The following is a 13,704-nucleotide window of genomic DNA, read 5'->3' as shown; positions in this document are numbered from 1 at the left end:
ATTAACCTGCAAACCTTCACGTCTTTGGAACACGGAAGGAAACCGGAGCACCTGGAGAAAACTCACGTGGTCACGGAGACCGCCCAAACTCTGCACAGACAGCACCCACCCGAGAATCAAATCAAAAGTCAAACCCAAGTCTCGGGCGCTGCTCTACCACTGCATCATTGTGCCACCAAGTTGTGTAGAAAGCCAATTTGATTTTGAACACCATCTCAATGATGTCCTTTCTGAAAGCATTAATAGTCAAAATGTAACAAATTAATAAGAAAAAATAAATTTAACTTCGGTCTTTTAGATCAATGCTTTATTCACAAGGAAATGAATTACTTTATTTTTTGTGTATACATGGCACAATATCAAATTATGTACATGTAAATAGAAGGGCCGTCTTCACACCTAATAGTCAGGTTATTCGGCGCAGTCAGCAGATATTTAAAACTTCAGGAAAAGACCAGAAGTAGTAAGAGTTGAAACAGTTTGTAATGCATTGTTATTCTTTTAAGAATATCGAACTTTAAATGTTACAACATTCAAAATGTACACTGTCATATAAACAAACACTGCAAATAAGGTCAGCTTACTTAGTATTTATAATACTATTCAGTGGTTGCACATTATCTTGATATACAGCAGGGAAAAATGATGCACTTAACACAATTATTTTGAGCTCCCAAAAAAACATTGCACCCGACCAGAGTGAAAGGGATTAGGAGACTCATCTTCGGTACTAATTTATGTCACTATAATAACTCCTAACTATAAGACATTTTTTTTTAAAAATCAGTAAACACAAAGAGCAAGTATTAAATCTAATTCTGTGTCTATGGTTGTGCAGCATCTGGAAACAAAAGTAAAACCTCACCAAACCAAACTTATGCATTGAGTTTGTGAGGAATATAGTACCGTATTCTAAATTACACATTTGCTCTAAAAGTATTAGCCAGCTACAATAAGCAATAAATAATCATTTGTGCGCTGTCGTTCTGAGAACTGTAAATTTTTTCCGCATTATTCTACTGTATGAATTCACGTTTGTTCTTCGAAGAGGATCGAAATTCTTGCAGCATTTTTGAAAGGTGTTGTCGTCATCTCCACCCCCCCACCGCCAAAAAAAAAAACGTGGCTTCATCTGGTCAAATGTCCCTTCCTCCTCTAATGGCCTGTTAAGTAGTCCTGTGTGGAATCAGATGCAAAAGAGTCTGCGTCCTCATTATCAGAGTCATCACTGCTGTCATCAGCTGCCGGCTCCCCAGTCAGTGCAATGCGAGCGTAATCATCGGTGTCAATTGATTTGCAGAAATGAATAGCATATTTCAACTTTTCTTCTAACACTTGCTTACACGAATATCTGGGCAACTTTAGTAGGAAGAAACAAGTGTACGATTCCGGAAGAAAGTGATCTGGAGGATTGTACTTGTCCAACACCTGCAGCAAGATAAAAAATATCGACCATTAATGATTGAATTAAACCAGGGCCCAATACTAATGTATTTTCCAATACTAATTGCAAACATATTTAAAGATTAGAGGTTCCTCTTAGTTTAGTCGAGAGATACAGTGCGGAAACAGGCCCTTCGGCCCACCGAGTCCGCACCAACCAGCAATCCCTGCACATTAACACTATCCTACACACGCAAGGGACACTTTACACATACACCAAGCCAATTAACCTACATACCTGTACGTCTTTGGAGTGTGGGAGGAAACCGAAGATCTCTGAGAAAACCTCATCGCGGGGAGAACGTACAAACTGCGTACATACAGCTCCCTTAGTCGGGATCGAACCCGGGTCTCCGGCACTGCCAGCGCTGTAAGGCAGCAACTCTACCACTGCACCACCATGCTGCCCTCTTATTCTTTTGATCTTCTCACCTGGGTGTTATTTCCTCAGAGAAGATCCATTTTGAGCCACAGCTCCAAAAATTTGAAAATTCTGCACCACTTCCCATATTTCAGGTGCCCTCTCAGTGAAGGCGTGCTTTTAGAAAGGAGGTGGGGAGGAACATCTTTAGTCAGAGGGTAGTTCATTTGTGGAACTCATTGCCACAGAGAGCTGTGGAGGCCAAGTCAGTGGATATTTTTAAGGCAGAGATAGACAAATTCTTGATTGGAACGGGTGTCAAGGGTTATGGGGAGAAGGCAGGAAAATAGGATAAGGAGGCAGAGATCGACCATGATTGAATGACAGAGTGGACTCGATGGGGCAAATGGCCTAATTCTACTCCTATAATTTGTGAACTTGTGAAGGAAGTCATCAACAATGAAATTTACTACAGCAGCAACAGTCAACAATCTTCCGAATAAATGTTTTAGTGAAGACACAAGAAACTGCAGATGATGGTGTACAAAAACAGAAACAAAGTGATGGAGTAACTTAGACGGTTAGGCAGCATCCCTGGAGAACATGGATAGGTGATGTTTCAGGTCAGAACCTGAAACGTTGGGAAGTGTCCTGACACAAAACCTCGCCTGACCACGTTCTCCTGAGATGCTGCCTGAACCGCTGAGTTTGTCCACCATTTCTTTTAAGTGTTTTAACAATGCTGGCTGAACCACAAATATTAGGTAGGAAACAAGGAAGGACACTATTGCTCGACTTCAGCATTGTGCCCCGAGATTGCTTCGACCGACACTAGTAGTATAATGTGCTACTATTGCTATTGCTATTGAGGGCGTGCAGCGTAGGTTTACTAGGTTAATTCCCGGAATGGCAGGACTATCATATGTTGAAAGACTGGAGCGACTAGGCTTGTATACACTGGAATTTAGAAGGATGAGAGGAGATCTTATCGAAACGTATAAGATTATTAAGGGGTTGGACACGTTAGAGGCAGGAAACATGTTCCCAATGTTGGGGGAGTCCAGAACAAGGGGCCACAGTTTAAGAATAAGGGGTAGGCCATTTAGAACTGAGATGAGGAAAAACTTTTTCAGTCAGAGAGTTGTGAATCTGTGGAATTCTCTGCCTCAGAAGGCAGTGGAGGCCAATTCTCTGAATGCATTCAAGAGAGAGCTGGATAGAGCTCTTAACGATAGCGGAGTCAGGGGGTATGGGGAGAAGGCAGGAACGGGGTACTGATTGAGAATGATCAGCCATGATCACATTGAATGGCGGTGCTGGCTCAAAGGGCCGAATGGCCTCCTCCTGCACCTATTGTCTATTGTGCCTTCTGCAGGACTGCTCCTCCGATTGCTTCGCATTTGCTGGATTTGTGCGCTCAAGACTCAGTTCAGTTAAATTTATTGTCGTGTACCGAGGTACAGTGAAAAGCTTTTGTTGCGTGCTAGCCAGTCAGCTGAAAGACAATACATTATTACAATCAAGCCATTTACAGTGCATAGATACATGATAAGGGAATAACTTTTAGTGCAGGGTAAAACTAGCCAAGACTGATCAAGGATAGTCCGAGGGTCACCAAAGAGGTAGAAAGGAGTTCAGCACTGCTCTCTCGTAGGATGAATCAGTTGCCTGATAACAGCTGGGAAGAAACTGTCCCCGAATCTGGAGGTGTGCATGTTCACACTTCCATAACCTCTGGTTCATACGTATGAATACCACCAAATGGGGGAACACCAATGCAAAATAAAGTTCAAATTTAATTAGCGTACAACTGCCTTAGTACTGCATTCCAACATAGAAGCATTACCTGAATAACAAAATCACGGCCTCTGAAGTCTGCAATTGTCCTCGGCAGCCTTGTTCTGCCCCACACAAAACGCAGGAACAGGGATCGTTCGGTATTGGAGAAGGATTCCATCACCTCCCAGAACCATTGAATTAACGGAGCACTTGGTTCTATTCCTTTGTACGTGGCTACTGACTTCAAAAGATGAAGTGGTATATCGGGACTCCCACACACCTGCAATTTTACAACAAAGAGGACTTTCAGTTCCATTCATGCCAGGTATTTTATAGATTTTCTTTTTAATCCCCTTCCTCCCAAAAAAGGAATTTTGAGAGTGACAATTTTTTTAATTCCCTGGATCTCCACCAGATCCTTTCAGTTAAAGAACGAGACTCCTGTTTCTTCTAATCCACAGTAATACAATTGCATTCAGTGCCCTCCATAATGTTTGGGACAAAGATCCATCATTTACTTATTTGCCTCTGTACTCCACAATTTGAGATTTGTAATAGAGAGAAAAAAAAAATCACATGTGGTTAAAGTGCATAGTCAGATTTTAATAAAGGCCATTTTTATACATTTTGGTTTTACCATGCAGAAATTATAGCAATAAACGATGGGTCTTTGTCCCAAACATTATGGAGCGCACTGTATATAATTGGCAATAGATTGACATATCAGGCAATTAAAATGCTGGTGACCATTTCAAAATCAAAGACTGGGTATATCAAGTTAGAGGTTGTTAAAACAGAATCAAAGGCCAAACTTAAGAGACGTGTGCTTGCCAGTGAGTGCCATTGTGAGTTGGGTACATGCAGTGAGGCATCCACGCACTACAATGGGCCTACTAGAAGTGCGCCCAATACTTGGCTGCATCCCTAATTGCACTGAATACTTGTAGATAACTACTGCCGATTCCCAAAATGGCTCGCTGGTGAATTCAAGTTGGAAGTCAGACCACTTTACCACCAAAGTCACCCAGAAAAGGAAAGCAAAACAAAAATCCAGGATGAGAGGATGAAGGAAATAGGAAGTCAAGTCAAGTCAAGTCAAATTTATTTGTCACATACACATACACGATGTGCAGTGAAATGAAAGTGACAATGCCTGCGGGTTGTGCACAAAAAGAATTACAGTTACAGCATATAAATAAAGTTAATAAGTTACTATTATTGTCGACAAAAATTTAGTCTCTGGGGTTATAAAAGTTGACAGTCCTGATGGCCTGTGGGAAGAAGCTCCGTCTCATCCTCTCCGTTTTCACAGCGTGACAGCGGAGGCGTTTGCCTGATCGTAGCATCTGGAACAGTCCGTTACTGGGGTGGCAGGGGTCCCTCATGATCTTGCTTGCTCTGGATCTGCACCTCCTGATGTATAGGTCCTGCAGGGGGACGAGTGTAGTTCCCATGGTGCGTTCTGCCGAACGCACTACTCTCTGCAGGGCTATCCTGTCCTGGGCAGAGCTGTTCCCAAACCAGACTGTAATGTTGCCGGACAGGATGCTCTCTACAGCCCCAGAGTAGAAGCAATGAAGGATCCTCTGAGACACTGAATTTCCTCAGTTGTCTAAGGTGGTAAAGGCGCTGCTTAGCCTTACCCATCAGTGCGGCAATGTGCGTTGCCCACGTCAGATCCTCTGCGATGCGGACTCCCAAGTATTTGAAACTGCTCACCCTATCCACAATAGACCCATTTATCTCCAGTGGCGTGTACGTCCTTGGATGTTTAGCCCTTCTGAAGTCCACAATCAGCTCCTTTGTTTTAGTGACATTCAAGAGGAGGCTATTGTCCTGACACCAGAGTGCCAGATCAGCCACCTCCTCCCGGTAGGCCTTCTCATCGTTGTTGGAGATCCGGCCCACCACCACAGTGTCATCAGCAAACTTGATGATGGAGTTTGAGCTGAACCTGGCCCCACAGTCATGTGTGTACAGGGAGTACAGTAGGGGGCTAAGGACGCAGCCCTGGGGGGATCCTATGTTCAGGGTGAGGGAGCTAGATGTGTGTTCCCCCATCCTGACCACTTGGGGCCTGGCAGTGAGAAAGTCCAGGACCCAGGCACACAGAGGGGTGCTAAGCCCCAGTTCCAGCAGCTTCTCAACCAGTCTGCTGGGGACTATTGTGTTGAATGCTGAACTAAAGTCAATGAACAGCATCCTCACATAGCCCCCCTGGCTGTCCAGATGAGAGAGAGCGGTGTGTAGAACCTGGGAGACCGCATCATCCGTGGACCTGTTCGGACGGTATGCGAACTGTAGTGGGTCCATGTTGCGAGGAAGGAGGGCGCAGATGTGCTTCTTGACTAGCCTCTCAAAGCATTTCATGACAACCGAGGTGAGGGCCACCAGTCGGTAGTCATTTAAACACGCTGGAGAGGCATTCTTTGGCACCGGTACAATGATGGATCTTTTGAAGCATGCAGGGACCACGGACTTTGCCAAGGAGAGGTTGAATATTGTGGTGAGCACTGGAGCAAGCTGAGTAGCACAAGACTTTAGTACTCGCCCAGATATACCATCTGGGCCTCCAGCTTTCCTCGTGTTCACACGCGTCAGAGCCCACCTCACCTCATGCTCGGACACCGAGAATGTGTGCACATCCCTTTGAAGGGACAAAGAATAAGAGGAGGCAAGGAGAAATTGATCAGGGAGTAATTGAGCACGAGATATCAGCCATGGATCTTTACCAGTTTACTGTGTCTAACTGGTCCACAATCCAATTATTTATCTTTCTGATTAAAATCTTCTTTCATGACTATTTGTCAGTCAGAAAGCTACCACAATAAGCTGAGTTCATGGAAATGCCAGTTGTAGGAACATTTTAAGTACTAAAGAAATTTGAACAACATAATTCAAACTATTACTGACCACCTTATCCCAACCATTTTAAAATTATACACCCAGGCAGTTTATAAATAATGGGGAAAATTAGACTCAAGGACAATCCTTTTAGTAACATACATACGACTTTTGTGCCGATCCATCATTTTACTTGAATAGGAGTTTCAACAAGCCAAAATTTAACGGAATGCTATTAGTAAAATTTAACCTAATCATGCAATCGAGAACTTTTCAATTAGAGGCTCTAGGAAAGAAAGTTTGTACCATTGTTTCCAGTTCATAGCCAGTGAAGAGAGAAAGGAGAGGCACGGGGACAACACTTGCCATACCCTCTCGGACAGCAGCCACCTGCTCATCAAATTCATGGAGCCTGTAACAAATAAAGCAGAGCAAATAAGTTGCTGTTTTACTGTGGCTGAATTAACCAGAGTTGGTAATGTCCTTAACATAAAGTGAAAGCAAAACCCAATGTCCCTGTCATCACCCATGATCATTCTTCTTCTTCAGCATCCTCTCGGGATCAAAGATGACTTGTAACCATGTGTCGGAAGGAACTGCAGATGCTGGTTTAAACCAAAGATAGACACAAAATGCTGGAGAAACTCAGCGGGACAGATAGCAAATCTGGAGAGAAGGAATGGGTAATGTTTCGTGTCGAGACCCTTTTTCAGGGTCTTGTAACTTATAACCACTCCTGCTTTCCGAGCTCCAGGGGTGGCTCACAAGGCCAATCTGTAGACTGCATACTCTTCCACAGATGAGGCAGGTGATGGCAGATAGGGAGTGGTTGGTTGCCAATTTGTGAGATAGTTTGTTTCATCCAAAGTCTTTGGTGAGGCCAATCGATATCCTTTTAGTGGTTGGTACTGCTCTTTTATTTTTCTTGGAGTCATTGCACGGATAAAACCATGTTTACTGTGCCACTGGATGGAAAGAATTCATGGAGCAGCTCTTTGGCCAATGTGAAAAAGCAGCTGAAGAGAACCCCAGCAATGACTTTCTCTGTGGCAAGCAATTGGAAGACTATTCTGTAGCTAGCAGAGTCAAAGTCGTGTTTTATTAAGAAAGTTTCAATTACATGACTACAAGTCATTTATTCACAAAATGCTGGAGTAACTCAGCAGGTCAGGCAGCATCTCGGGAGAGAAGGAATGGGTGACATTGCGGGTCGACACCCTTCTTCAGGGTCACAAGTAATTATGTTACTTTACCCACATGTGGGCTTTGAGGCGATATGAATTTATGACTTAACTTTTTCAATTTTAAACCTTCATTGGAGATGCCATCCGTTATTTTTGGGTTGGGATGTGGTCTTCTCAACCTCTTATTGGTCAGGTGCAGTGACAAAGCTGCAGTATTATAGAACAAAGTGACACAAATGACTGCAGATGCTGGAATCTGGAGTTAAAAAACAAACTATTGTGGGAACTCGGCAGGTCAGGCTGTATGCGTGGAGTTTAACTGGATTGTAGATGTTTTAGGTTGAAACCCTTCCTCTGGACTGAAAGAGCAGAGGGGAGATAACTAGTATAAAGAGATGGGGAGGCAAAAACAGACACCTGTTAGGTGTTAGGTTTGAAGAAGGGTCTCGACCCAAAACATCACCCATTCCATCTCTCCAGAAATGCTGCCTGTACCACTGAGTTACTCCAGCATTTTATGTCTATCTTCGGTATATCTGCAGATCCTTCCTACAAACATGATACGTGAATCCAGGTAAGATGAGGTGGATTGGTAGATGGAGTCAGGTGAGGGAGAAAACAACAGAAGCTGGGACACGATTTGCAGAGGTAACCAAGGACTGCAGTAGAATGGAAACTGAGGGGAAATGAAGATGGAGTATGGGTCCAAATAAGGGAAATTGGGTAGGCAGAAGGGAACAGTGGGGGAACGAGACCCAACATGAGCAGTGTGTTGGTGATGGGCAAATGAGTGGGTGGGGAATAAGCAGGGTCAGAGGAGGTGTATGTTGTGGGAAAGAGGGATACCTGTGGGAGGGTCTGGGTAGATAGAGGGAGCACGGGAGGTTACCGGAAATTAGAAAATTCAATGTTCATGCCATTGGGTTGTAGGCTACCAAGGTGGAATATATGGTTCCGCACCTCTACTCTGCGTTTGGCTATACCTTGGCAATGAAGGAGGCCATTGACAGAGAGGGTGGTGTGGCAATGGGGATGAGAATTGAAATGGCGAGCAATAGGGAGCTCCAAATAGCCAAGGCAGACAGACTGCAGGTGCTCGGCAAAGCAGTCACCTAGTCTGCACTTGGTCTCACCAATGTAGAGGAGGGCACATGGAAAGTAGCTGATACAATAGGCAAGATTAAAAGAGGTGCTAGTGAATCTCTGCTTTCATCTGGAAGGGCGGCTTTGGGTCACTGGATGGTGATGTGGGTGGGTGTGGGTGGGTGTGTAGGGATGTGTTAGATTTCCTCCAATTGCAGGGGAAAATGGTTGGGAGTGGGCTGGGTAAGGAGAGAGGAGAGAACTAGTGAATCAGAGTGATCCCTGCAGAAAGTGGTTGGGGAAGAGAAGATGTGACAGGTGGCGGGATCGCATTGTAGCTGGAGGAAACGTTGAAGAATGATATGCTGGATGCAGAAGCCAGTGGGGTGAATGGTGAGGACCACAAAGATTTGATCCCTGTTCTATTTAGGGGGAGAAGAGATGGGAGCAGATGTGCGGGAAATGAGGAGATGAGAGTGAGGGCATCATTAATCAGTGCAGGGGAGTAAGTTTGTGGTATATGTTGGTGGATAGTATGTCTCTTAAGATGGAAACAGAGATCGAGAAAGAGGAGCGGTGTCATAAATGGTGCAAGTGAATTTGAGGGAGGAGTGGAATTTAGTGGAGAAGTTGATGAAATTGGAGAGCTCCACACAGATGCAAAGGGCAGCAAAAATGCAGTCGGTATAGCGAAGAGTTAGAGGGTGGTGCCAGAGTTTGTTTGCAACAAAGTATGCTTCACATAACAAATAGGCAAAGAGGCCGGAGTAGCTGGGGCCCGTACGAGGACCCATGTAAATGCCCATGGCTGTGTGTTTGACTTGCAGTACTTGGAACAAATCAAAAGAGAGAAACATTCATAACAACATTCATAACTGTGCAAGTTTAACGGTGAAACATGTCTGTAGAAATAAGCCTATTGAGTGCTTCACATTACCTGTAGTTTACGGCCAGTCTTACATACTCAGCCCTGTTCTCCAATGTGATATGGGAATGCTTGGAGCTCAACTGAATATCTTGACCACTTGCATTTGGCACTGTGAAGGGCAAAGACATGGCTTCAAACTCCTCAGCTGTAGCTTCATTGTCTCTGATGTACATTAGCCCAGGAATGAAATCTTTATCAACCTGCGAGCAAGAACATTAACTAATATTTACATTTGAAAGCACCACAATATCAATGTCATCAACAGTTTTCATTAAATGGGGCCTTTAACAACCAAAGGATTTGCCAGAAGATAATGAGACCAGGATTCCTGAGCTTAGGACCAAAAGGACATTTGCCAATGGCATAGAAGTAGAATGTTCATGCCCAGAATGTTTAACTTGGAGGATCAAGGGCCTCTGAGGTCTGGTGAATGAAAGGAGTTACAGAAGGGTAAAGATATGGCAAGGAAGACACTTAAACACAAAGATAAGAAATGTAAATCTGCAGCATGCACAGGGGTGATTGGTAAGGAGGATTTGATGTTAAATATAGTAACAGGAAGCAACTGTGAGGTGCTAAAAAAGACAACTAGTCAAAAAGATAAGATGTTATCCAAGATGTTTTAGGAGTACCAAGTTTTAAGTAAATCCAAGTTATTATATCTTGGTAGAATATAGGCAATAGGCGAGTTGAAGTTAGAAAGAAGATACATGAAGATTACAGGGAGATTATAGAAATGCACAGGCCCATACAAAAGCGTGGATGAGGCTCTCAGCTTGAGATGTACTGAGACCAGACCAAGTGACAGAATTAGCACAATAGAGGTTAATAGAGGTCTGGTCCAACATGGTGCCAGAAAAGAGAGAAGATCCATTGAAAGGCTGCATTTGCAGGAGCAACTCCAATCTTTCAAGTTCTGAACTAGAGAATATTGCAGGTTCTGGGATTGTATGCCGGGTGAGCAATCTAAACATTGATGCAGCGGATTATAGAGGTAGTACTGAGATAGAGCAAATGTCATTAACATACTGAAAATCCCCTTCTTATGTACATCATAGACTGTATGTAGATGGTTAGAAGGAAGGAGATAGAGAGAGATTTTTGAGGAACTCAGGGATAACCTGAAAGGTGGAATTATGGGTGATGGCTTGCTCTAAACGGATATGAATGGAAACATTCATTGAGCTGGACAAGAGAAACATTTTAGTAGCTCATCGTGTCAAAGACTGCAGGGAGATCTAGAATGAGGGAGGACAAGGGCACTCTGGACACAATCCCAGAGGACGTTATTTGCGACATTCGGGCCACTTCAACATAGCAGGATGCGAGCCTGAAGTGAAGACTCAAACATAGAAGTACAAGAAGAATTTTGGGAGTTGACATTGAAGACTGAGTAGCAATTCCAAAGGACAGACGAATTAGTGGAACATTTTTAAAATATAAAGATGAGGTATTATTTCGTGACACAAGTTGTAACTCCAACTAAAGGCTAAATGTGCCCTAGTTATACATAAACACATTGGTTAAAGCTATAGAAAGAAAAGTCAGAAGTTACCTCACTCAGATCAGCAATTGTTAGATTCATTCCTGCCAACTGCTTCCAGACAGGCTCAGCTAAATTAAGACTCAAAGGACTGCCGGTACGTATAGCAATACCGAGAAGCACACCTAACATGACAGCACAAAGTGGAAAGTTTCAGAATAAATTCCTTAATAGCAGTGGATGATATTCTTCAAATGAATCATAAATCGAAAACGTAACAATTTTTCATTTGCTCTATTTAAACAACCCTTGGCTGCATGGCAAACCTGCAGCATCTTGAGTCATGGTTCAATCCAGCTTTACAAAATTCAATGTTCTCCCGGAGGATTAACTACTAAATGGAAAAAGATTTTGCGATAACACTAACCTGTGCCCCTACTTCCTTCCTCTTCAGGTCTACCATTATGATGGAAGGTGCTCCATATTTCCTTCTCACGCAGAAGGATGCCATTTTGGCTCATTGACTCTATGCCGGCTCACAGAGTAATTCTATTCTCTAATTAACTTTCCCAGTAAATTATTCACCCCATTTTCCCCATCAACGTCCCCCTTCCCATCCCAATGGCGATCTACACCATCTTTACACACACACACATCCATTATTGATGGCAAATGTGCAAAGCTATTTACCCATGTCCCATCGCCTATTTATAGCTTAAGTGGGTGATGATGGAACATAGAAAAACACAGCCTATTATCTTCCGAATGGGAATAAATCCTACCCTGAAGAATCCTTTCCAATACCTTTCCTGACGTTGACGTGAGGCTCACCACCCTCTAGTTTCTTGGATTATCACTATTTCCCGTCTCAAACAAAGAAAAAACATTGGTTTTCTCTCAAGTCCTCTGGGGCCTCGCCCGAGGATCGAGAGGCGACAAGGATCTTCATCTAGTTCCCAGCAATCTCCTCTTGCCTCAATCAATAACCTGGGATCCCATCAGGCCAAGGTGACTCATCCACCTGAATGCTCTGCAAGGACCCCCCCCCCCCCCCCATCTCATAAGGTCATAAGTCATAAGTGATAGGAGTAGAATTAGGCCATTCGGCTCATTGTCTACTCTGCCATTCAACCATGGCTGATCTATCTCTCCCTCCTAACCCCATTCTCCTGCCTTTTCCCCATAACCTCCGAGGCGCGTACTAATCAAGAATTTATCTATCTCTGCCTTAAAAATATTTCACTGACTTGGCCTCCTTCTTGATTTCAAAATGCTCCCGCATAATAGTATACCCCCATACTGATCTTACTATCCTCCATGTCCTTTTGCTTAGTGAATACCGATGTGATTATTATGAAGTAACTTGCAGTAGTTTTTCTGCCACATACACAGAAGTCTTATATTAGGTGCTGCACTATTTCTATTATCCACAGTTGAAATTAACTCAGAACAATTTTAAAGAATTAAACAACCACCTTTTGTTGGTTAATGCCACCATGGATGATGCATTTACCTGTGAGGCTATTAAGGAATCTTACATATAATTTTTTTTAAATACGAATTTTACGCTAAGCTCTTAAATTAGGATGTTCTTGCTTCAATTTAAAAACAAAAAACTATTGTCAACATAAAGACATTTTCGCAATCAACATACCAAGAAATCTGAACATGTTCATGTGGAGTAGTAATTTGGCCGCTGGATTTAACAGAAAGCAGTCCCTGTTGGCTCCAGATTCATCTCTTCCATTTGGAGTAACAATCAACAATGGTGTCAAACCATTCTGGAGCTCTTCACACATCTCTGCAATTGACTCGCTGTAACCTCCACCACAATCATCCACAGACTCACCTAGTGCAAGAGACAACAGATTTCAGTCTGGTGAACTGATCTTCAACAACAAACACGGAAAAAAAAACCTTAGTGGGACACCTGAGCGCGAAAGAACGTAATCAAAATTTTCAAGATCGGAATAGGCTGATAATTCCAACAGAGAAGAGCATCTAGGATATCAGTTCAGGAGCTTTGTACAACACATGGCCATCTGTGTCAATCCCATTTCCCTACTACGAATTCCCTTCCTCGAAGAGGCTTAGATCTTGGTCTGTGTTGGTGTATAAAATGCAGGCAATGTCAATGAGAAAGTAAAAAATGACATCTCCAGGTTATCCCTCAGAAAAGCAACACGTCAGGAAAGCAACAAATTGCATTCGAGAGGTTTAAACTAGGAAAAAAATAAACATCAGCTCTACTTAAATCTATATACTTCCTCATCTGCAAAAATAACATTGAACATTTTGGACGATGGGGTGGGGAGAGAGCGGAAGAGCTGGAAACCAAATAGGAATTTTATCTGAAAGGTCAATCTGTTCAATAAAACCCATATGCAACTCTGCATAATCTAAATTGACTTTGATAACAAAGATTCTTAAAACAGGCACAGAGAGCATTTCAGATGATGGTATCACAAAATGCTGGCGTAACTCAGGAGATCAGGCAGCATCTAGGAGAGAAGGAATGGGTGATGTTTCGGGTCGAGACCCTTCTTCAGACTGAAGAAGGGTCTCGACCCGAAATGTCAACCATTCCTTCTCTCCTAGA

General features: G+C 43.2%; 1 protein-coding gene across 6 annotated transcripts in view; it reads right to left on the bottom strand.

Moving 5' to 3' along the window:
• Positions 1 to 296: 296 nt before the first annotated feature.
• The window catches only part of herc2 (HECT and RLD domain containing E3 ubiquitin protein ligase 2), a 167,091-nt gene continuing 153,683 nt past the window's right edge, over positions 297 to 13,704 (bottom strand). For all 6 annotated transcript variants that reach the window (XM_078402096.1, XM_078402100.1, XM_078402097.1 and 3 more), the window contains exons 88-93: positions 12,760 to 12,954; positions 11,178 to 11,290; positions 9,632 to 9,822; positions 6,734 to 6,839; positions 3,651 to 3,863; positions 297 to 1,428 (exon numbers count right to left, since the gene is read on the bottom strand). In XM_078402096.1, coding sequence (XP_078258222.1) covers positions 1,156 to 1,428; positions 3,651 to 3,863; positions 6,734 to 6,839; positions 9,632 to 9,822; positions 11,178 to 11,290; positions 12,760 to 12,954 — 1,091 coding nt within the window. In that variant the 3' untranslated portion in view covers positions 297 to 1,155. The remainder of the gene's footprint in view (positions 1,429 to 3,650; positions 3,864 to 6,733; positions 6,840 to 9,631; positions 9,823 to 11,177; positions 11,291 to 12,759; positions 12,955 to 13,704) is intronic.

Source organism: Rhinoraja longicauda, chromosome 7 (genome assembly GCF_053455715.1).
Source record: "Rhinoraja longicauda isolate Sanriku21f chromosome 7, sRhiLon1.1, whole genome shotgun sequence".
NCBI classification, from domain to species: Eukaryota; Metazoa; Chordata; class Chondrichthyes; order Rajiformes; family Arhynchobatidae; genus Rhinoraja; species Rhinoraja longicauda.
The sequence above is the reverse complement of the archived record's forward strand: the minus strand, read 5'-3'. Positions and strand labels throughout refer to the sequence as shown.